The 25,869-nt window shown below is 40.2% G+C and overlaps 1 protein-coding gene across 15 annotated transcripts in view; it reads right to left on the reverse strand.

Annotated features, from left to right (window-relative positions):
* Zmynd11 (zinc finger MYND-type containing 11) overlaps positions 1–25,869 on the reverse strand; it is an 86,172-nt gene that overhangs the window by 33,163 nt on the left and 27,140 nt on the right. For all 15 annotated transcript variants that reach the window (XM_085699213.2, XM_085699212.2, XM_085699211.2 and 12 more), the window contains exons 2-3: positions 17,234–17,368; positions 2,360–2,519 (exon numbers count right to left, since the gene is read on the reverse strand). In XM_085699213.2, the coding sequence (XP_085555339.1) occupies positions 2,360–2,519; positions 17,234–17,349 (276 nt within the window). In that variant the 5' untranslated portion in view covers positions 17,350–17,368. The remainder of the gene's footprint in view (positions 1–2,359; positions 2,520–17,233; positions 17,369–25,869) is intronic.

The raw sequence follows: 25,869 nt of genomic DNA on the forward strand, positions 1-25,869 counted from the left end.
ATATATAGATATATATATATATACACACACACACACTCTTGTTTGGTGAGTGGATATATATTAACTTATCCATTTAAAGTCCATTCTTTTAGCTGTTTTGAAATACACACATTATTATTAACTCTATTGCCTTTCTGCACAAGAGATCATTACTAAGAATACTTATTTACTGGTTTATTTACACTTGCTTTAAGTATACTTATGTTGGCTGCTTCAAGGACATATTCTCATTTAATCCTTGTGGTGGTTTGAATGAGAAAGGCCCATATATTTGCATGCTTGGTTCCCAGTCAGTAAACTGTTTAGGAAAGATAGGAAGGTGTGGTTTTGTTCTAGGTTTCAAAAGCCTCTACCAGTCCCAGTGTCTCTGTCTGCCTGCCTACCTGTAGGTCAGAATGTAAGTAAGCTCTGAGCCCCTTGTCTGCCTGCCTGCCACCATGCTCCCTGCCCTAATGGATTAACACTCTGAAACTATAAACAAGCCCCAAATTAAATAGTTTCTTTCATAAGAATTGTCTTGGTTATGGTGTCTCTTCATAGTAATAGAACAGACAATTTTTGATTAAATGGAATGAATATTAATATGCCCACATTACAGCAGAGGGCTGAATCAATCAAGTTTAGACAATTTCAGACATGTAAACAAGGACATTATAACATTCCAGATACTACTTTACCCTTGAGTCTTTACAGTTATAAATTTTATAACCTAAGCCTAAGTTTGATATACTCAGTTATATTACATATGCTTATTTGGTATAAAACTACTGTGAATAAGAACTAATTAGCACTAAACCTGTATAAATGCTGTTTAATATACTTTAAGATGTCATTTAGTAAAAAGGGAAAGGAAAGACTATAAATATGTGCAAAGAAACATGTAAAATAAAAAGAAATATAAAACCTAATACATAGTAAGCTAACTAACTGCTTAATGAATTAAAGAGATTTCAGTCTGAGGAAGAACAAAGTATATTTAAAAAAAATCACAGTTCTTAAAGAAGCAAGCCAACCCTCGACTCTAAGAATCTGTACACACGACCCCCAAGTCCTCAGCCATCATTACACTCCCGCCTCACGCTTCTCTGCAAGTCTTCCGAATCTCTAAGTGTCCAAGTGCTGGGGCAGGCTATCCCATCTTGTCTGGACTGTCCCGAGTCACACTGGGCTCTCGGTTCCTACCTGTGCTCTATCCTGGCTCACTCCCATCTTGGCTACTGCAACAACCAAACTTCCGGCTGCTGCAGGAACTTGAGAGGAAACTGCTCTGCTGGCAGCAGTCACAGCTCTTCCCAGGAATATTTCCAGGGCACAAACTAAATTATACTGATACAAGGAATGATTTTCCCCATGTTTCTGAAGCTCTGACATATATTAAAAAAAAAAAAGACTGACAAAGCGGTGAGAGCTGAACAACCCCCTCCATTTAGGACTATCGAGACACTTGGCGGTGGTGCCATGGCTTGTCTGATATGTCACCATAAAAAATGAAACAAAGCAAAAGTTCTCAGGAAATTTTCCCACAATGAACCAATTTTTAAGATTTTATGAGAGTTTCAAAATTTTAGATGTTAGAAAATTAAATTACTAAATCCCCCAAAACATACATTTGAAACCTATTATCTTAAAAGATGTTTATTATAATAAAGAAGGCATTTCCAATTAGTTGGTTAAAATATAAAAGATATGATGGTGAGACAGAAATACCACAAATAAAATCAATCTTTATGCAAGAAGAAAATCCTTCTCTATGTGCCTCTCTGCATCAAACTATGTCCTGAAAGGACATAGTCGTGTAAAGCATCTCCCCTAAGGGAAATCACAGCTGGCGCTAAACAGAGGTACAGGAAAAAGTAACTTTCCATCCATCCTGATTGACTTATGCTCAGGGCCAACCGGCAGCCTGCCAGTAGTCACATGACCAGTCACGCTAGTATCTGAGATCTTTGTATGTGCATAAGAACTCTACTGTAAGCCTGGCTCGGGATTGATGCCATTCAAGTGAGCTTTCCTAAATAGGCAATGTGTCCCTTTCCATCTGTCTAGGCAGTATAAACCCTGTCCTGCACTGAAACATTTTTTAAAATTAATATTAGCTGAAGAAAGCACCAGAAGTGTCATGACTTATATGCATATAGTTTTAATTTTTAGATGCAAGATAACAGAGAGAATGGCAAGATTTTTGTAAAAGTTAGTTTTCTCCTAAGGAATCACAAGGAAGCTATCAATATAGAGCCTTATGTTAATAAAAATGTTAAGACCTATTAAATTTCTGACAATGAATTTCTATACGTTATATTAATATTCAAAGAAAACCAAAAGTCCAAATTTCTGAATTTATCAAGTAAAATAGACTTACAATCTCATCTCCTGGTAACCAATAGCCTTCTTGCTCAATACCAGCTTTTGAGCCTTTGCAGCCCACTGTTAGAGTTTCGACAATAAGACCATCCTTCACAGCTAAGCTCAGCTGACGGGTGGTCTCTTTGGGATGCATACCGTGGACTCGGGACATATACCTGAACACAGAGAAAACACAAAGTTAGAAATTTCTCAGTAATGCCAACTAGAAAGGAGTACAAACAAGAAAAGGGAGGGTCATTTGTTCCTCTATTATTATGACTTCTATTTACGGAAGGAACAAAGGAAGAGAAGTCGGGAAGAATGGGGGAAAGGAGGGAGGGGGAGGGACGGAAGAAGGGAAAGAAGGAGGGGAGGAAACAAGTGTTTAAGCTCTCAACTCTATGATGCTATTTTTTTTTCATGGAAAATGATAAATTAGGCAAAGGTTTTATTTCCAGGCTCTTCACAGACTGTTAGAAACACAAGTCGTTAGATCTAAGGCACATCGCCCCAAAGTATCTATGACAGGATCTTTTTAGACTGCAACATTTTTAACAGTTTGTTTTTAGCCATTAGCAATTTTCTGAATTAGGTCACATTTTAAATATTTTTTAAAGACAAAACTTTTTTATATCAAACACAATTATAAAGTAAAGAAACTATAGGAAAAGATCAAACCAGCATCACCCAAGATGGGGCAGCCTAACAATACATGGGCCCTTTCAGACAGGCTCGCTAAGGAGCATATGGTGCTAGTTTAAGCCTGTGTGTTTGGAAAAACAGTGGTCCAAAATAGTCCCAACTAACAAATACAAATCACTGGGCACACGGGTCAACCAAGCAATTTAATGACACACTCTATCTATCAAGGGCTTCAGAGTACTTTTAATACTTTTAAAAAGTATTTGAACTCAAAGCTCAGGAAATGGTGCTAGTGAGTGTGTGAGATTGTGTGAATGGTTGCTAGACAGAAAACATGGACACATGCCATCATCAGAAAGAAAATGTGCACGCTAGTGCTAACTGATCTACATATTTATGGCATTTTAAAAGTAAAAAAATAAGTGAAACATTACAAACTGTCCCTGAAGCACAGAAAGTAATAGTAATTCCTATGTCAACCGGCTACTTACTCCAGTATTTTACTATTTGTGTATGTCCATCTGTACATCATCTATTATTGGTTTTATTTCATACAAAACACCACATATTCTGTTTTTATTCATTAAAAAAAGAAAAAAATGGAAAAGATCAACATTTTGTTTCCCTATAAACTAGTGGTTTTCAAAGAGCCCTTTGCCAATCTAGATAAAAACAGAACCTGTAATCGCAGCGCTCAGGAGACATCAGGAGTTTGAGCTCAAGGGCAGGGTGGACCACAAAGCCTCCATAGCAAGTCTGAGGCTAGACTAGGGTACAGAGTGAGACTTTGCCTCAAAACAACAACAACAAAAAATCAGACTCTTCCCAGGAATATCCCATCCAAGAAAAGACAATAATATATCTTAATAAATAAGTAAAATAAGAGGAAATAAAACAGGACATAAATTTTATCATGATTTTGAAAACGAAAAACAAACAAACAAACAAAAAAAGAAAACCCAGCATTTAAGGACCTTCTTGAGTCAAAAGATGAATTTCTGTCCTTTTTCTGGAGAAAGCCCAGACAGCCTGTGTTTTCACCATGGGGAAGATGGTGACTTTCTGTTTAGGAGACAGCTCACTTTTACAGATTCCCTTTTTCTGTCAAATAATTAACTGAAGGACTAAGACAGAAAGAAACATGGAGATTATGATTAGAGAACAGAACAGAACATTAACTCCGACAATGGAGATGCTGTAATTAACAAATGTGTCAGGGAAGAAGATGAAGTCCAAGCATACTCATACTAATTCTGCCACATTCTCAATCAAAAGCCTTTAAAAGCTACCTTAGAGATTATTTAGATTTATAAATAAGTTTCCTAATTATCACACACAACACCACATATAATGAAACACAGAAACAAAGGAGTCAGTAAAAATGGAAAGCACGTCACCTGTGACAGGTGAGAACAGCAGTGCACATACTGGAAATGAACAGACAGAGGATGGGCGAATATGAGCAAAATACAACATATGAAATTCTTAAAGAATGTGGTGGTGGTGCACGCCTTTAATCCCAGCACTCAGGAGGCAGAGGCAGGCAGATCTCTGTGAGTTTGAGGCCATCTTGTTCTACAGAGCGAGTTCCAGGACAACCAGGACTGTTACACAGAGAACCCTGTCTCAAAACAACAACAACACAAACTAAATGCAGAATATTCACATAGAATAACATTAAATGACAATTAAAAAAACAATTTAAAAACAAACATGGCAGGATGGGGTCTCAGTTTACAGGATTTGGAACTCAGAGCACCTACACTGAAAAAAGTCATAAGAAACTATAAAGACTGAGACAGCTATAATATAAAACCTGTGAAAAGTAAATGGAGTGCTAGAGACATTCATTCACTTCTCTGAGTTCACACATGGAAAATATCTATGGGAAACAGAACATGGATCTAGAGCCCTAACTAACAGGTCTGGAACCAAAACTAAATACCGCAATGGGTACACAGGACTGACCATGAAGTGGACACAAAGACAGCCTAGATAGGTTTCTAAAAGTGATACAGACTTTGTTGGTCACGCAACTGCAACAGATGATGAACCTGGAACATCACAAAGATCCAAGACAGACAAGGCTAAGGCCATTAAGTCAGAAAAACCACCTGATAGTAGTAACTTAGAAGTTTTTTCTTGGAAAAAACACAGACTCATCACTGGCTAATTGAATCCACAGCAAAGAGCCATGCAAATCAAACCTAGCTAGAGGACAGAGACACACACAAGGGAAACCCTCATAGTCCCAAACTGCTACTTTTTCATGTCTTCACAAAATATAGATGCTGTAGTTTTCTAAAAAAAAAAATATAAGTGACCACAATTCAGTTATTTGGTCAATTAAAAATTCCAGTTTCCAAAGATATAAATAAAAGATTGGCAGAAAGCTTCCCTAGAAAAAACGTCAACAGGAGACACGGTCAGAAGTTGACTTTGCCATACTTCAGTGGATGACCAGATTCTCTTCTAACCCATAATAATAAAGGTAGAGAAGGGTACTAACATATAATGATTAAAAAAAAAACCTTATAAAAGCTAGTATACCAAAGGAAAGCTCATGCACAATTTTAACAAAAGATACTTACATATACAGTCTAATATTAAAATCTGTTTGTGAATGTTAATACATGTACATAATTCAAATATCAAAAGCAAAAACCATTACTAAATGTTCAGTGAAAATTTAATATGGAGAACTATAAACATAAAATTTATTAACAGACTAAAAGCAAAACAAGTCATTAAAAATATAATTCAGGGGGCTGGCAAGGGCACAATGGTTTAGAGCTCAGCTCAGAGCCCCCACATGGTGGCTGACAATGCAGCTATGTCCAGGGGATCCAAGGCTTTTCTGGCCTGCACGGGCACCTGTGCTCTTGTACACATACCTACATACAAACATAGATACAGATGCACAATTTAAAAATGTAATCCAGGTCGAAAGGTACTTCATGAAGTTCAATGCCCAGCCCATAAGTACACAGAAATGAGTAGGTACTTCTGTAATGTGACCGGGCTACGCTAAGATATCTCCTGCTGCTGCTCCTCTCCAAGACACTGAAAGCCAGTGAGCAATACAGCAGAGAGGGCACAAAAATCCAACAACATATTTGCAAACCGCATAATTAGGATCCTAAAAATTCAGCTGACAAACTATTTTTAAATACTTTCATAAATTCTTTTGGGAAACCAATGAAGATATTAAAATAGAAAGATTGATATACCAAAATCAGGTGATCATTCTTTATTAGTTAATTGGATCAGGTATTAAAGAGAGACTAAGTACTTTGTGCACATCAAGCCCATACTCGAGCACTAATCTAAACCCACGTCTCAGACAGTGAGAGTTAGAGAGTAACTGAATGATAGGCACCTGAAGCACCACTCAGGTACATCATCAGGGAGATGAGCTAAGCAAGAACCATCAGAAACAGAGAAGACTAAATCAGGACAATTTTGACACCCACAGATACCAAAGATAGCATCGGGGAATGCAGGCTATGCAATGGAGCACTCAGATCACTGCAGAAAGGTCAGCTGTCACTGCATGGCCCCAGGACACCTGACTGCTGGGATGGGGCTGGGGGACAAGGTCCTGTGTCCAGTTGTGCCCATAAACAAACCCTAAGTTTAAATGTCAAAACAAATCCACAAGCATTCAAAGGGAAACATGGAAGACTTTCTTATAACTGGTGTGAGTATACCTTCTAAGCATGGAAAAAAGTCACAAGAGACACTACCAATGGACATATTTACACAAAAGACGTCATTTCAACATGAGGGGGGACCCACAATAACCTATGTTAAAATGAACATTCTAAAGCTCTAGCGTGTCCTACATACGCCTAAGAATCCCAGTACACACATGCTGACCTCCCTTTACAAAATGCTTAGGATAAGAAATAGTTCAGACTTGTAATTTTTTCAGACTGTGAAATATTTGCACATACATGAGAGTCCTTGGGGATGGAACTCAGCTTGAACAGGAAACTTTCCTTTCACAATATGTGGTCTGAAGGTAACGTGTGCACTACTATTTACAGTTAGTGTGCCCGTGTTCAACAGAGGCAGCTCATGGGGTCACATGGAAGGCTCCACTTGTGTCATCATGCTGGAAATCAGGGAGTACGGCACTGACATTAGAGGTGGGCTTGACTGTATACACTGTGTGAACTTTGGCTAGTGTGCATGGTCGACACTGAGCAGTGGCTCTACCAGTCAGCTCTGCCTTCACTAAATCCATCTGCCTGGGCTGTTTCGGTCAGGAGTCTGTAGAATAGACATCATAGGTAGCAATAATGCCTTATTTTGTGGGGTTTTGTTGTTTGTGTTTTATTTTGGTTTTTGAGACAGTGTTCCTCTGTTTAGCTTTGGAGCCTGTCCTGTAACCAACTCTGTAGACCAGGCTAGCCTCAAACTCACAGAAATCTGCCTGCCTCTGCCTCCCAAGTGTTGGAATTAAAAGCATGTGCCACCACTGCCTTGTGACATTTTTGTTTTTTCAGGGAATTGTTAAACTAGCTACTATTCCACAAGATGCTTGAAGACGCCTACTGGCAAAGTGGCTGTCTGATGCCAGACAGAGTACATTTCCTGAAGGATTTTCTTTTTCTCATCCCAGGTTGTAAAGAAGAACATTGTTGCATCTTATTATTCCTTGACACACTTTTATAAAAAAACTAACTCAAGGACTGATTCCCACATCTCTCAAAAAGTAAAGGAAATGGCGAGAACTGGGCCAGAAGAGCACCGTTCCCATGCAGAGGAGTGATGTCACAGCCCGAGTACTGTCAGCTTGAGATGCTCACCTGGAGTTAATCTGCCTTCAGAAGCTGCAAGGCCAGGTGCCACACAGGGAGGAGCTGTCACACTGCAGCTGACTCAGAAAGCACTCGGCCTTTAGAGTTCATTTGAGGGACAGTAACAGAGACCTCATCTTCTACTGCAATGTGACCCACTATAAAGGTCATCAGTGTAGAAATGTCTAACTTCTTAGAGGACATAGAATTTCTTTGGACTCTTTCAGTGTCTTTCCTCATCTTTCCTGTTCACTTCCACTCCTGTCCTCCTCCTCCCACTGTCTGCAGCCTCAGGATCCTGTTTTACAACTTTTGTGATGCACTTAGACATGCTTCAAAATTCTTAAGAGTTTCATCTTCCCTGAGCCAGTTCTGCATGTTGAAGACCCTCCACCCCCACAGGAAAGAAAAACACACACAGTTAATTCTAACACTTATATCTAAAAGTGATAAGTATCTAAAGTACTTTGTCATGGTGAGGAGGACCGAGAATGCTGCATAACCATGAAAATTCCCTGGTCTCTACTAAGATACTGGGTGCAAAGGGTGCTGATTTTCAGAAGGAAGAAAATGACTTTCTTGATAAAACAAAACTAGGTAACAGCAGGGCTGGTAGGAGAATGTGTATGGTTCATTAAAGATCTAGGGTTTTCAGTTGCTAAAGACAAATCACGGAGTAAAAAGAGTCTATACACTGTCAGTGTTTAGCAATTGTCACTGAAGACCGTTGAATGTATTGAGTCATTAGCTCTGTGTACAGAACTGGGCCAAGAGGAGAGCCCCTATAAAGGTGGCACAGCAGGACAAGGCTGACTGCTAATAAACCATTCCACAATATGGGTGGCTACAGGTCGTGGGGTTTTATAGTTCTTTTTACAAGAGTTTTTTACAGTTGTGTCTAGATCCTAAAGGAGAGAGACTTACTATACAGCAAAATAAAACCAGATAGATCCTAAATGGCCACAGAAAACACAGGGACCAAAGACAGAGCTGTAAGACGTACAGCTGTTAGGGTATAAAACAAAGTGCAGAGAATATTCTTATAGATGGCTTAAGAAAAAGAATAGTGGGCTGGGAAAATGACTTAATGGTTAGGAGTATGTAATGATCTTCCAGAGAACCTGGTTCAAATCCCAGCAGCCACACTAGGTGGCTAACAACTCCAGTTTCAAGAGATCTGATGTTCTCTGCAGACATCTGCACTTGTGCACAAAGCCATGCATATACTCATGATTAAAAATAAACTTTTTTAAAACATAAAAATGAAGTTATTTATTTACTTACTACCTTGACTTTTTGTTGTTGCTTTTGTTTTGTTTGTTTGTTTGTTGCCTAGGCTGACCTCAAACTCAAGGCAATCCTTCTGCCTCAATCCCTTGAGTATGGCGTTTACAGCCTTGAATCATCATTCTTAATGAAAAAAAGAAATTCTTAAATAAAATTCAAAAGCACAAAATGTCAGGGTAAAGATTGGATCCAATTATACCAATTAAAAATCTAAATAGGACAACTTGGTACAGTGGATACACCTGTAATTCTAGCACTTGGTACAGTGGTACACTGTAATTCTAGCACTTGGAAGGTAGAAGCATGTGGGTGCCTGTGAGTTTGAAGCCATGCTGGTAAAAACTTGAACAAATGACAGCACTAAAAGGTAAAAACATGTTCAGAGAACATGTAATTCATGAAGGAAATAATACCTAGAACAAGACCATCTACACGTCAGTGAAGTTAACACCAGCAGGGGAGAGTGAGGAGAGCACACTCAGAATTGTGTGCTGTCTCCAACAGCTGGTGCAGTGTTCCACGATGTCCTCCACTCTCCTAACTTCACTCTGTTCATCAGCAATAAGTAGGAGGAGGGGGAGTGACAGCAAACCCAGAGCTGTGAAAATTAAATGCCACCAAATGATGCCTCCGTGCTCTTCACTGCTACAGCCCACCTTGAAACTGCTTTCTCAGTTAATGCAGCTAAACAGCTGTTAGTATTCTGGGTGGACATGCATGTGTATGTGCACTCTAGGCAAGAACTCTACCACTGAGCTTCAGCCTCGTTGTTATTATAGTCCCAACTGTGTAGTTCCCAGTCACATCAGTAAGCACGAATGATGGAATCTATTAATCTATTGGGATTTTGTTTCTTTGTTTTGTTCTGTTTTGTTTTGAGAACAGGTTTCTCTGTGTAACTTTGGAGCCTGTCCTAGAACTTGCTCTGTAGACCTGGCTGCCTCTGCCTCCCAAGTGCTGGGATTAAAGGTGTGTGCCACCACCAGCCAGCATGAGCAATCTATTCTCAAAATAACCACAGTCAGCAAAGTTTCTAAGAAACTTCAGCAAATGATAAAAAGAATTTAATCATTAGTATGAAAATAGAGAGAAGGATTAAGGTTGACTATATCAAAATCATCATCTTCAAAACTACATGATGTGGGTCTTAAAGAATGCATGTGACAACTTTGTTTATGAACGGGTGGAAAATACAATACAGAACCTATGATGTTCTCACATGCCCAAGGACAGTCTTGGGTGAAACATCAAGAGGGAAGAGGCTGCACATAAAAAAGACATGATGGATTGGAGCACCGGACTGAGCCCCCCAAGGTCCAAATGAGGAGCAGAAGGACGAAGAAAATGAAAAAGCAAATAAGGACTGCGAGGGATGCTATCACCCACTGATACAAGGGGACGGATCTAATGAGAGTTTACCAAGGCCAGATGGACTGCGACTGAACGAGCATGTGATCCAACCAGATTCTCTGAATGTGGCCGGATTCTCTGAATGTGGCTGGCCCGGAGTCTTTCTGAAAAGCCATTGACAATGACACTGGGACTTGTTTCCTCTGCATATACTGGATTTTGGGGATCCAGTCTGTTTGGATACTCACCTTCCTGGACCTGGAGGTAGGGGGGAGGAACTTGAACTTCCCACAGGGCAGGAAAACCTGACTGCCCTTAGGGACGAAGAGGGAGGAGGAGAGGGAGTGGGGGGAGTGGTTGGGTGTTGGGAAGAGGGGCGTAAATGGAAACTTTTATAATTTAATAAAATTACTTAAAAAAAAGACATGATGGATCTAACTGAGAAGGGCTTTGAGTTTTATAGACAATTGGAATCAAGAGGATTCTGAGAATACAATCATATATGAAAAACAGAGAAGTGGCTGATAAGATGGGGCTGAGGAGGGAGAACAGAACGGGAAGCCTGAAGTGCCATCCCAGGCAGGGTGAGGCAGCCAGGCCTACAGAGAGCCCAGTGTTTTCAGAGGGCAGTGGGAGTGAGGCAGCAGGAGGTTGAGGGGGGCATGCAGAGATGGCCAGTGGACGAATCACTGAGTATGATGCTTCCCACGTGGACTCTACATGAGAAAGGATGGCAAGAATAAGGCACCTCAGAAAAGGCGGCACTAACCCAATGACAGCGAGAGGAAGACAGGACTGGAGGACGACAACACAGGCAGGAAGATACAAAGCAACTCAGAATAGCACACAAAAAGCAGATGCTCAAGACACAGGGAATCATTTAATCTAACTTGGAAGGCAGAAAGGCATGTGCTCTATCTTAACCCTGTCTGTATTTTTAAATTCCTGCTATTCTTCTCTAGCTACTGGTTAAACACCCCAGTGCAGGCATTAAATACCTCTAACGTGGCCCTTCCTGCCACTTCCCTTCAAATCCTACAGATGCTTCCCATGATCCAGACACTCTATGCTTTCTTTCCTTCTTCAAGGCCTTCCAAACTCTCTCTGCAACTCTCTTTCAAACAACGTCTGCAGGGCTGTAAACCACTACGAGCAAGCTATCCTCTGTAGCACACCTTTCTCTATCCTCGACACTACTATTTATTCCTTAGTGGTTAAGTATGCTCTCGTGTGCCTTGTCTTTTATTCTTAGAAGTGCAAAGAAAAGTCAAATTTATGCAAACGCACAAGCTTCTAAGGCATGATGAGTGCCCTAAAATCTGCCCTCTGGAAGAAGCAACTGTGGATCCCAGCACCTAGAATCACTCCTATAAATCTGCCCAATGAGAAGTCAAGTCATGGTTGTAACAGTGACAAAGTGTGTCCACAAATCTCTCAGAACATAAAAGGAGTCAGTGGGAACTGAGATGAGGATGTGGAAGTGACACCGTCAGGACTCCTGAGACCCCATGAGCAGAACAGTAGGGTAGATGTCAGCTTCTAAAGCTGACATATTTCTAAAGAGTTCATCTAGGCAATGCTCATTCTCTTCCTCTCTGATAATCCTGAGGGAATAAAATCTCACAAAGAGACACACGGCTAAATTCCATATACTTTCTAGAAAGTGGGTGTCACAGAATCTTAGTAAATAAGCAAAGTGCATCTACGTGTACCTTCACAGGAAGCCTAGGCACAAGCAGGGCTTCCAGTTCAGATCTAGGTCTGTCTTTAGTGACAAGAAATCCAGAAGGACTCAGAAATGCCAATGCCAAACATGTTGCAAGAGGTCAGAGGCCTCACTTTCTACCTGGGATTTGATCCTAAAGTAAGCAATACATGTAATTAATTCTGAATTCAGTGGAACAAGTTCCATCAAGACAAATGAAATGCAGAGCCAACTGCACAAGGCAAGGAAGAAGCCTGGCCAGTGAGTACTTCAACTGCCTCTCTAGCCAGGCAGTATAAAGTAAATGTTCCTACTTTAAGCATCCTGCCTAGCCAGAAATGCCAGTAAAGACAAGTATAATCTACACTGACCTCATCAGCACATGTTTAAACTATCTCCTAGTAACACTCTAATACCGTGTTAAAACTATCCAAAGCAGATGTGAGTACCCTATCTGGGTTAAGGAGAAAAAGGAGGTGGCCTATGCACCTGTTATTCCTGCAGTTTATAATGCCCAGAACACTTAAAGATCCAGGAACAATGAGTCAGGAACTGCCACAGCTCAGAGATTCAAAGTCTAAGTTTCACTTCTGTGACTACTTCTGTTCACAAGATTCTTTGTCCTTTGTGTCCTGATTTAACTCTAGCACACATCATATTAAATGCATAAATATTTTCAAAATACTTGTTTAACATAAATATTTGAGGCCAAATGTTCCCAAGATTTGTCATAAACCTACCTATCCAAACTGCACAGAAGAGGTAAGTGCACACAAACCTACTGCTCCATACACTTACGGATACCACAGAAGAGAACTGCTTTTCCAGCCATCTCCACAGATAATCTAAACTCTTTAGTCTTATTTATGATAAAATAATGATTCAAATGAATTTTATGATAATTAAACATTAGTTCCTACAAATATAAAAATGGTTTTGTTGACAGGTCACAGTTTACTTGTAGCTGCACCTTGAGGGCATCTTTTCCTATTTCTTAGGAAGATACTGTCTTTCTTCTAAGCACGTGAGAATAACCTTCCTAGAGTTCCACCCGCATTTGGCACTACCAGCTATGGAGGACTGCCCAACAGGATGTACAGGCGAGGGACTGGAGGGATGGCTCAGTGGTTAATAGCTCTTGTGGACTACATGAATCAGGTCTCAGCATCCACAAGCCAGTTTAACTCTAGGGGATCTGGACCCTCTTCTGGCCTCCACAGACACCAGTCATGCCCACAGTGTACAAACATATCATAGGCAAAAACTCAAATACATAAATAAAAATAAATAAAACTTAAAAAAAAAGTTATGATTTAAGCCAATAGCTTCTCAGTCCAATGCCCAGGACGGAAGAGCAGTGACAACCAGAGGGCCTCACGCACTCACAGAGAAGGATAATGTGCACTGTGGGGAAGGCCAGGTCAGGCACCCTCTCCACTATCGCTAGGAGTCTTAGCTGGACTCATCCTTGTGGATTCTTGGGAATTTCCCTAGCACCTCGTTTTTCCCTAACTCCATAATGGCTCCCTCTATCAAGATATCTCTTTCATTGCTCCCCCGCCCCTCCCCGAACTTGACCAGCTCAGGTCCCCTTGTCCTTGTTCCCATGACCCATCCCCACCTTTCTACTCCCCTTCCCAGTTTACCCAGAAGATCTTACTTATTTCCCTTTCCTGGAGCCCTCCATGTGTGTCCCTCTTCTCTGGAATTATGGATTGTAGTCTGAATATCCTTTGTTTTACATCTAATATCCACTTATGAGTGAGTACATAGTATGTTTGTCTTTCTGGATCTAGGTTACCTCACTCAGGATGGTTTTTTTCTAATTCCCCTATAATCAGATTAATGATTACCCTAATTGTCATCATAGAACCTCCATCCAGTAACCAATGGAAGCAGATGCAGTGATCCACAGCCAAACACTGGACTGAGCTTCTGGAGCTTAGTTGAAGAGAGGGAGGGGGGATCATATGAGCAAGGGTGGGGGTTAAGAACATGACTGGGAAAACCACAGAGAAAGCTGACCCGAGCTAGTGGGAGCTCATGGACTCTGGACCGATAGCTGGAGATCCTGCATGGGACCAAACTAAGCCCTCTGAATGTGTGTGATAGTTATGTGGCTTCATCTGCTGGGGGGAGGGGGCTGGCAGTGGGACCAAGACTTATCCTGGGTGCATAAAATGGCTTTTTGGAGCCCATTCCCTATGGTGGGATACCTTGCTCAGCCTTGATATGGAGGGGAGGGGCTTGGTCCTGCCTCAACCTAGCATACCAGACTTTGTTGACTTATAAATCTTTACAAGAAAAAAGAAGAAAGAGGAGGAGGAGAAGGAGAAGAAAGAAAGAAGAAAAGAATGCTATCTTTAGTTGAGCAGTGTACACATCTTTAATCCCAGCACTAAAGGCTGAAGCAGGTGGATCTCTATGAGTTTGAAGCCAGCCTGGTCTGTAGAGTGAGTTCCAGGATAGCTAGAGCTACACAGAGAAACCTGTCTTGGGGAGGGGGTGGAATGTCATCTTTAAAAGCAGTAAGGTGAAACATCCTTTTCTGCTGTGAACTACCGTATAGCAGCCGCATGGCAGGCGCAGAGAAGCTTATACTGAGGAAAGCGCTCTAGCTGGAAGAAATACAAAGATAAATGGACTGTTATCACTGTTCACACCTTCCCAACTTCTCAGCTCTAAGATGAATGGCTACAAATGCCATAAAAGAAGAAACAGTTAACTTGTGCCTCCTACAGTAGAGCACAGCACCACCTACACCGTCTAACCATGGTCTCTAATCCAACTATCCCTGTCCCATTAAATTCAGGGGACTGAGGTCACACCTGAGTTACTAGACTACAGTGATATGATCAGCACAGCCAGAATATGCAAACTGCAGAACAAATAACCCAGTTTCCTTAGTAAAAATCCCAGAGGAGAACAACAACAAAAAGATGGCCATGACTTATAGATTAAAATAATAAAGATAAAAAAAGCAGGCAGAACCACACCGTTACATAGAGTTGGACAAGATACTCAAGGATATACTAGGTCATAAGCCAGTAACCTCAAAGATCATAACACTTAAGACCTGACTACAACTGGCTTTTACTTCACGGTAACAATGGGACTGCTCACCAGTCAGCACAGAAAGAGACCAAGGTGTGGGCAAGAACTCACCTATGGGCTTGGGCAACTTAAGGTATTTTAAAAGACACAGAATGAAGCAGAGCAGCTTGATTCAAAATGTATGGGAAGGGTGAGAAGTCCTGACATTCTAAGAGTGCAGAGCAGGGGTCCCAGCCCACACAGCAGTCCTACCAATGACACTTCCTAGCAAACCTCAGGCAGGGGGACATCAAGGAACTGGCATCAACCAAGAAGCAAAGGCACTACGTTGGCAACTCCTAGACAGTCCTTTACTTCATCTTCAGATAAGATTTACAGATCCATTGCCATTTCACAGGTTAAAAACATTTATCTATACATAAGAATTACAGAACTTAAATGAAAAAATATGGCTTGGTCACCATACAAAGTTATATTGGTGATGAAGAGAGGAGAAAAGTAAATTCTTATCAATGATCCACAACAAGAAGGTAACGTGTGCTGTCCCAGTGACCACCCGTGCATCTTTTACTAATTTCCATCTGTGCAAATACACACACGCAGCTCTTAAGTAGCCAGCAGATACATGTGCCGTCACTACGGATATTGTACTCCTTCCTCCTGTAACAGTAGGTCACCCAGCCTGGCAACAGCACTCATGAGCCTCCTGGGGTTCTTGGTAGGTGTCCTAAGCTGCTCAAGAAACACCCATAGCAGAAAAAGTAACTGAGAAACTGAAAGTGATCAAGCTTACATGCTTTAAAATTTCAATAAAAATAACAGTATCTTATTTTCTAATTTCAATGCTCTCCTACAAACAGTCCAGCTATGGGTTTTAAAAACCTCAAGAACATAGTAATATTTTATTCTTTGAGATTTGTTTCCCAGTGAAGGGAACTGGACCTAGGGCCTCACCTGTGAAGGGATGCACTTCACCACTGAGCAGTCTGAGATTTCTGAAAACTCACCCTCCTACTCTGTACTTACTACATACCTCAAATGGTTGCTTTTTAAAAATAAATAACAATTAAGTAGTAATTAAAGTGATGTATTATTCATTTTAGTCTCCTTTTCCACAGTTTTGGGTATTTTTTTTAAGCCCACAGAAGGCAGGGCTGCAGCTGGCTTCCTGATTATCACCTGGTCCTTCCATCTTAGTAGCCTCATCATCTTCAAATGTGGGGACAGTGTAAAAATGCATGGAGCTCAACTGTACTATGTATTAATAAGGGTCCCAAAGCGCTGTGGAAGTCAGCCTTTATAGATCATGTGGATTTTAATTTTTTATGGACACCATCTAACAAGTGGAGGGCAGGATAAGCATAAAGAAATTCCATTTCAATAAAACAAAAAAAATCATGCAAACTTTTAAAATTGTAACTTTAGCTTTATTTTTTAAAAGACATCTAGAGAAATAAATAAAACAAAAACAAATTAATAACTGAGACTCCTTCATAGTACAAAATAAGCAAAAAGAAGATCTATTAGGTAGTTTGGTTTGATTCCGTATACTGAATCTTTGTCTACTAAAACAAACAACAGTAGAACTAAGGAGAAAGGGGATTTTTTTTTTTTTGCTGAATGTATAATCAACCTGATTTCTGCTAGTAGGTTATAAAGTACTCAGAAACAGTATTTACTAGACAAAGCATGTTCATTTGAAACTGAAATAAGCCATGAGCAATAGATTTTATTTAGACAGCTTCAGTACAATAAAGCAAGTTACTAACAAGCCTTTTAAATAAAGTTTCTAAGTGCCAAAAAAATGTATAATTGAAAAACTACTACTTCAAATAGAATATACTTACTGACTTTTTACTTATCTAGCATTTATTTACAAGGCTTCTAAATACAAACTGTCTATACATGTTTCTTGTTATTTTTTCCTTTTCTGTATTCTTCTGCAAGGCAAAGCTGACTTTAATTCTTTGTAATGTATGAATAGCATAGAGATAAGGCATTTAGGAACCTTTACAGTTACTTGTTTTGTTTCTTTCAGTTTACTTACTTTGTAATACGGTCAATGTTGGCAATTTGCTTCTGATTCCTTATAATTTCAATGGCTGCCCAAAGATGCTGGATAGCTTTTGTATCCGCCTGTCGTCTTTTTGTTAAACGTGCCATGACCTGTTTACTTCTTTAGCTGTAGTAATATACAAACACATAAGGCAGAAACATGGGTTACAGAGTGAATTTCAACACCAGGAGCAACAGTCACAGCACCACTTGACACTGTCACACTAAAGAGAGGTGTAGGCCGTGCTTTCCATTTTCTACCTCCATTCATTAAGTGCTACTACTTAATAGAAGCACTCATTCTCTGGTTACCTCTTAGAGAATGATGTTCTAAATCCAAATTCAAAAGGTCTTTCCAAGATATCAACTTTATACCAATGTCAAAAAAGACTTAATTCTAAAACACATAAATGCTACAAGATAAAATTTCAGTTTTAGGTATTACACTGTGTGAGATTTGAGCAATACAAAATGGAATTTACATGTCCTAATTGTTTGGTATTTCATGTTTTTTGATGATCAGAACTTTAAAGATTCCACTGTTATATACAAATGAAAACAATGTTTACAAACACTGTCAGCTATGGTAATGGCATGTGGGGCTGCACACCTGCAATTCCAGCACTCCGCAGGTAGAAGCAGGAGGATCAATACAAGTTCAAGTCAACCTGATCTACACAGTGTCTTCCATATGAGTCAGAACTGCATAGCAAGACCTTGTCTCAAGAAACAAACCATGAACAGAAAGCCAACTTGTTCTGGCATAAAACACAAAAAGCCAAGGGCTAGGACACCAGACTGCAAATTATCAGTAATGATCCAGCTGCCAGAATAGGAGTTCATTTCAGAGTGAATAATTACATTATTAGGAAATAACATTATTATTTTATTCAAATTTTAGTATTCTGTATGGGCTGAAGGAAACAGCTGTCAAGCTTCCAGATACCCTTTCAGCTGTCTCCTGGCAAGAAAGAAAAAAACACGGATGACAGTCCCGTGTCTGGTGGGTGGCAGTATTAAAGAAGGCCCACTGGATCTTTATTTCATGTTCATGGAGAGCCCACTTGGGGATCCAACGAAACATAGAACCCACACATTAGTGTAGTAGGCCCTTAAATGCAAAGCAGGAAGGCAAGCATTGGGCCATCTCCAGCTGGCTACTCCCTTCAAGGAGATGGCACATGTGGAACTCTGTCTAACACTTAGTGTACTCCCTGACTGGCCAAAGAACTTGCTGGGATTTCATTTCTCTCTCCTTCTCTGCCTCTACCAACTTGGCCTCCTTTCTCTCACCAACCTGAGACGTGCAGCTGCCACTAGGGTTCACCTTAACAAGACTCACTAGGGAGCCTGAGGCCAGCCAGACCTTAGATATGGCGACCTCCAGCATTATACAGTCAGCAGGGAGTGAGCGCACTGTGGGAGGGCTGAAGGTATTTCTGGAGGGCCTACTTTCCCCAGGGTTACTATGAAAACAATGCTAGGCTGGGGAGATGGCTCAGTGGTTTAGCACTCTTGATGCACATTTGAAGACCTGAGTTCAAATTCTCAGCACCCATGTAAAAAGGTGTAGCCCCGTGAGTCTGTGTCCCCCAGCACTCAGCAGGAGGTAGGACAGAGGAAGGAGATGGCTGGGGCCTGCACGCCTCAGTAAGAGACTGCTTCAAGGAATAAAGCAGAGTGAGAGTAGAGCACCTGCCGCCCTGAAGTGACGTTTCCAACACACACACACACACACACACACACACACACACACACATACACACGGATGTACACACACTCTAAAACAAAAAACGGTGGGTCAATTTTTAAAGGAAAATCACTTGGTTCTGAATAAACTTAGACGTGTGACTAAATGATGATAAAAACATGATTTATGATGTTTCCTTCTGTTGCAGGACGCATAGATACCTTGGTTTCAAGGTTCTTCAGGCATGCCAGCTCAAGAACGTAACGAGCCTTGGGCAGAAACTGCCAGAGCCGCAGAGAGATGCAACAGCACAGCTCAGCCCAGTACTGCTGTGTCCTTCAGACACAGGAGCACACTCTAGCCATCTCAGCTATCTAGAGTGACGAGTGTTTGTTTGCCCTGTTCATACTGCTGTGGGAGGCAGGAGATATTTAAAACGTAACGAATGTATGAGAGGCAGAAGGAAAGAGATCGTGAGCAATGAAGGCAAGGGCACAGGAAACCTTCATCCGACGTTGGATGGCGATACAGATGGAGACCCATATTGGAACACCGAACTGAGCACTCCACAGTCCAAATGAGGAACAGAATGATGAAGAAAATAAAAAAAGTAATCAGGACTGCGAGGGATGCGAGCTCCCACTGATACAAGGGGACTGATATAATGGGAGTTCACCAAGGCCTGTTGGACTGGGACTGAACGAGGACATGATCCAGCCAGATTCTCTGAATGTGGCTGGCCCGGAGCCTTTTTGAAAAGCCGTTGACAATGACACTGGGACTTGCTTCCTCTGCATGTACTGGATTTTGGCGCTCCAGTCTGTTTGGACTCTCACCTTCCCTGGACCTGGAGGGAGGGGGGAGGAACTCGGGCTTCCCACAGGGCAGGAAACCCTGACTGCTCTGGGGGATGGAGAGGGAGGGGGAGAGGGAGTGGGGGGAGTGGGAGGGTGGTGGGAGGAGGGGCTGAAATGGAAACTTTTATAATTTAATAAAAACAAAAAACAAAAAAAAAAAAACGTAACGAATGACAATCCCTGCCAGAAAACAGAATTGACAGAGGAAATCTAATGTGCAAAGTGTAAGGTCATATAAAACAAACATACAAATGGTCTGGAATCTCCTGAGAGATTTAGAAATGCATCATGCTGCTTCTAGGCTAAGCAAAATTTCGGCAGAAATAAGTGAAAAAATGCAAAAAAAACAATAAGAAATATGAAAAAATATAAACAACAATATTTTTCTTAACTTATTTTAAAAATTGTTTAAAGCAAAAAGAAAAATAAAAGATGTCATTATGCTTATAATACATTCAGTAGTAACATATATTATGACCGTAATGCAAAGGAAGGGGAAGCACCATACTAGACAAAGTGGGATTCAGGTAAAATCAGGAGGTAAGTATGTTCTATACAATAAGAGAATAATATAAGCAGATATAGCTAACACACAATCCTTCCTCAAGTTATTCTTTCAAAATACATGGTATGAGTTGTGCAGTCCTGTAATCCCAGCTACGCAGAGGCTGCAGCGGGAGAACTGGAAGTTCAAGGACTGTCTAGGCCACAGACTTCCACAGAGGCCCAGGCAACCTAGAGTGATGCTGTCTCAATAGTTAATCGAAAATAATTTATCAGATACATAGAAAATTTTAATAAAAAACTGAACTTTTGAGAATACTAAAAGATAATTATTATATAAGTATAATTATAAATATAATGGGAACTAAGCAGCAGAAATGGTTAAAGTGACAGTACACATTCCTAGAAATTATTAAAATCAAGACTAAAAAGTAAAGCAAGCTACACCTCAGGAAAGCAGATGTAAAGATAATATCAAGGACTTCTTAGAGTTTTGTGAGCCACGTGACAGATAGCAGACGTGCTGTCACTCAAGTTACACCAGGTCTGGGAACGATCCCCGGTTATGGGAGTCAAAGTGGAACCCTGCCAATGGAGTGAATGAAAGTGTGTGGCACATCTTGAAAGTGCCAAAACAATTCAGCCTATTAAGACAAATATTTCATTCAAGTACAACTATTCAATTATTTCTGGGTAAGGAGGAGTCTCAAAAGCTAATATAGTAGTGGGACTAAACCCAGACTTCCCAAATCCTCAGCAAGCCCCCTACTGTTGAGCTACAGCCCCACCCCTCAAGTGCCGCTTTCTTAGGCTCTGTGTTCACTCATCTCACATACACTTTATGTGTTCTGTATGTATACTAGCCATGCTTGCACTGTGGGCAAACTGCAACAGGCAGACAAGACAAAAACTCTAATCCAGTAAGTACCATTAATAACATAGCTTGATACAAGAAAAGAATGACAACTGGGCATCAGTCAACAAAAGAAAACATCTTTGGACTCTGGTTTCTTAGGCTCTACACAAAAACTAGCGGATGTGGAAAAACCAAATTCTGCAACCCACTCCTCTCTGAGTGGGGATTACTAGGTCCCTGTCCCTAGCCTCTTTCCTCTTTGAGTGGGGATCACTAGGTCCTGGATCACTAGGTCTCCATCCCCAGCCTCTCTGAGTGGGGATCACTAGGTCTCCATCCCCAGCCTGAGTAGGATCACTAGGTCTCCATCCCCAGCCTCTCTGAGTAGGATCACTTGATCCCACAATTATCTTTAGTGTACGAATGGTAATCTGTTCAGACATTGCTTACAAAATACATCACTCATTAAATTAACTATAAATTCCTCAAGATAATTCTTTAATTCAACTAAGAAAGAAATTGTCTCATTTGTTTCTACATCTGATGTTTTTCTAGATGCCTAGCAGATTGGCAAATATGCTAATCTTTCCATATAAAAATATTAAATTCAACTTTTCCAGCTATGCTGTGAGACCCTAGAGTGTTCCTTCATTTCAGAAAGACAGGTCAGTGGATGTGTAAAATCACCATGACAGTCTTTCCAACACATATGAGGAATGCAATATATGCCTTTCAGTAAAAGCTACATGGAAAACAATTTCCAAGAGGCTTGTAGCTTAAAAGTAAGCAAAATATTTCAAGTAACTTTAATAAGCCCCCAGCTGATGCTAATATTGTCCTTGGAAATCCAGATTTACCACAATTCCCAGTCTATAGGTACACTCCCTTCTCATCACAGCACCACACAAAGAGAACACAGCAAGCCAGGAAAAATTTAATAAGAAGCAAAATTAAATAACACATCATTTGATGGCAAATGCATATGTATGAGGCTGTGCTGTAATGAGTAATAAAGCACACTATGAGACAGCATAGATGGGGGCAGATAAAAAATGCAAGACCACATCAGCCTCTGCAGTGAAGGACCTCTTATTTACTTCTAGTATAGGTTTATGTGTGAGGGTTTTGTTTTGTTTTACTGCATAAAATAAATATTCAAATATTTATACCAGCTATTACATTTAAAAAGATGTTACTTTAAAAATTCCTATTTCTTCCATGGTTTACACTGTATCTTAGATATATATGAAACATCCTTATCTATTAGTGATTTTACTTTATGATTATATATTTTCACCATCCTTCAATTTATATATTAACTTTTCGTGTGGGTTTTTGTTGCTGTTGTTTAGGGGACAGGGTCTTACTCAGGAAGTCCTTGAACTCACTATATAGCCAAGTATGAAGCTAAACTTCTAAATCTCCTACCTCCACCTCCTTATTCCTGGGATTATAGGCACACAACACTATCCCCAGCATTAGTGTTTTTATGTATTGTTATTCATAAAATACTTTCCTCCTCTTTGCATTTTAATAAGCATTAAATGGAATGATGAAGAAATTTAGACATATGGGTTTTTTTTTATAGTTACTGTTTTAGTAACTACTTCTACACCCAGATCAGAAAAATTTTAAATACTTTTGGGAAAGTTTTAGGTTGATAACAGATTTCCCATATACTGCCTGTCCCCACACAGGCACTACTGCCATCAACACCTTACCAGGGTAGTGACACTTGCTATAATCAATGGACCTATACTGATAACACTGCCAAACTAAGTACTTAGTTTAATGGTTTGGGCACTCTAAAAGTCTTGGCATATGTTCAATAATAAGCAATCAAAATTGTGACATCACACACTATAATTCTGCTGCCTTAAGAAGTTCTCTGTGCTTCACCTATTACTGTCTCCTCCCCCTTTAACCTTTGGGAACTACTATTTAGAGTTCCCACAATTTCGCCTCTTCCAGAATGACATGCGGTTGGAATCACACAGCCTTCTTTTTATAGCTTGAAAGCTTCTGCCAACACTAACTACTATTCCAGTGGCTATATGAAACAGTTTAGCTACCCATTCACCTACTAAAGGCTGCCATGAATGCATATAAGTTTCATAACCTATGGGTGAAAAAGCTGCTACAAAAATCTACATGCAGATTTTTGTATGCAGATCAATTTTGGCTCATTTGAGTAAACAGCAAAGGGCATGAAGGCTGAATTGTATACAAAAAGTATTTTTAGCTTTGTTAGTTTTGTAAAACGTCAAAAGCTGTGCTCGATTGTCCTCCAAAGCAGGAGGATATCCATACTTGCATTCTTCCCAGATAGGCAATAAAGCTCCTACTGCCTCACAAACCTCCTGGAAGCCAGCGTCAGTATTGTGGACTTAGACAGTAGGCATGTAGTGACTGCTGATGTTTTGACTTTCTGTTTCCTAATAGTATTTGTTGGACATCTGTTCATTTTTCTTATGTTTGTCACCTTTTGGTTGCCTTCTTAACTAGATGTTCTTTCTTTTATAAAAAATGATTTATTTTAATTTTGTGTGCATTGGTGTTTTGCCTGCATGTATGCCTGTGTGAGAGTGTTGGATCCTAGAGTTACAACAGCTGTGAGCTGCAGTGTTGGTGCTAGAAATTGAACCCAGGTCCTCTAAAAGTCAGTGCTCCCAACCACTGAACCATCTCTCCAGCCCCCTTAACTGGGTTTTCTTATTGTAGACTTTATGTTTTATTTTTGTATTACAGTATCTGATGGGTGCAGATACATGTGCAAGCCAAAAGACAGCCTGGGGTACCAGTCCTCAAGAGCATTGTCCACCTTGAGAAAGTATCTCTCATTAACTTGGAACTCACCCAGATTAGGCTGGCTGGCCAGTGAGTCCCAGGGACCACTGGTTTCCATCTCCCCGGCACTGGGATTATAAGCACATGCCGCCACAGCTGGAGTCTGGAGATCAAACTCATATTCTAGAACACTTTACCTATGACTAGGCTACCTACCCAGCCCTTTGCATATGTTATTAAAAGTCATCAAAGGCATCTTTTGAAAACATTTTCTCAGCGACTATAGCATATGTTCTTATTCTTGATACAATATGTCACTCGCTGGCAAACATATGGCAATCTAAAGTTCTGCTTATTCTCTTTTCATTGTCAGTGCCTTTGGTGTTGTAGCTACAGTGGGACCAATAGAACAGGATCATGGATGTTCTGTTGTCTTGCAAAGTTTAGCAGTTCTACATTTGGCATTGAGATTGCAATTAGTTTCCAGTAATGCCACTTAAATTCACCTTTATAATCAAATGTTCATCTATGGTAGTATGGCCTTGACTCCTTGGCTGATGTTCAGGTCTATTTCTTGGTTCTCTATGCTATTCCACTGTCAGTTCTTTCACCAATGCTACATCATACTGATTGCAACATCTTCATACTAAGATTCAGGTTGGCAACTATCAACATTTTTCACTTAGATCTTCTAGATCTTTTGCCTTTCCTCCTCAATTTCAGAATGAGTTTGTTGGGATCCATGTACTAAGTGGCTCAGTTTTGATTGATGCACTAAAACTACAGATCAAACAGAAGGTGACATTAGTCTTCCTAGTCATGAGTTATCTTTACATTAATTATCTAATATCAGAGTTCTGTAGTCTTTCTCAGAGACCTTGAACATATATTGTTAGATTTCTATCTAAACATTTCATTTTGCACATGTTAATGTAAACTGCAATATGTTTTATCTCAAATTATATTGTCCATTTCTGGTACATAAGAATTTTTTATACATTAATCTTATATCTTGACCTTACCAGGATATTTCCTGCATGGCTTCTTTTAAGATATTTTGATGTGTTCTGTGTTTGAAGCACATCCTTGGTGTGGGTCTAGTGACACTATACCTATTACTGTTCCTTGTACTTCAGTGTCTTGACATGGCAAAATTCTGCAGGAAGTATTGCCTCAAATACTGTTTCAAGTTCTTGTTCTTTCCTATATTGCCATAATACAAACATTACATCTTTTGGAGATGCCCACAGCTGCTGAATATCCTATTATCATATTTTTCTTTTGCTTTTTCATGTCCTCAAACGCAGAGATTATTTCCTTAGCCCTGCCCATTACAGATAAACTCCTCAGAGTTATTCTTCATTTCTGCTACACTGCTTATCATCAGCACTTTTCATTCTTTCTTAGGACTTTAGACTCTGCTGACATCATCCACTCAGTATTACATGCTGCCTACTTTTTGCTCTCAGCATTTTAACCGTAGCTTTTAATAATGCACTAACTGATTATTATCCAATATTCTTATTACACTGACTCATGTTCTGATGTTTACTCAGTCTCTTCAAACTATACTTCTACCTTTTGGAAAGCCTTATGGTTTTTTGTTTATATGGAAAAATGGACATGATGTACTGAACAAATGGAACCATGATGGACAGGCCTTTAATCATGTAGTTGAGGACGTGGGGAGGAGTTCTTTCAATCCGATGACGTCACAGCAACCTTTAGGTTAAGTCTCCGACTGGACTGTCAGTGTCACCAGCACTTCGGGGTTTCTCCCCTCGCATGACACAGGCTGTGAGAAGGAACTGAAGCTGGCCATTTCTTCCCCCAACTTGGCTCACACAAAGGAGCCTCAATTCCACAGACAGGTCTTAGTAAGAATGGAGCACTCTGCTGAACAATGGTGGCACACGCCTTTAATCCTAGCACTT

This window comes from Myodes glareolus, chromosome 14 (genome assembly GCF_982192425.1).
Source record: "Myodes glareolus chromosome 14, mMyoGla1.1, whole genome shotgun sequence".
Taxonomy (NCBI): domain Eukaryota; kingdom Metazoa; phylum Chordata; class Mammalia; order Rodentia; family Cricetidae; genus Myodes; species Myodes glareolus.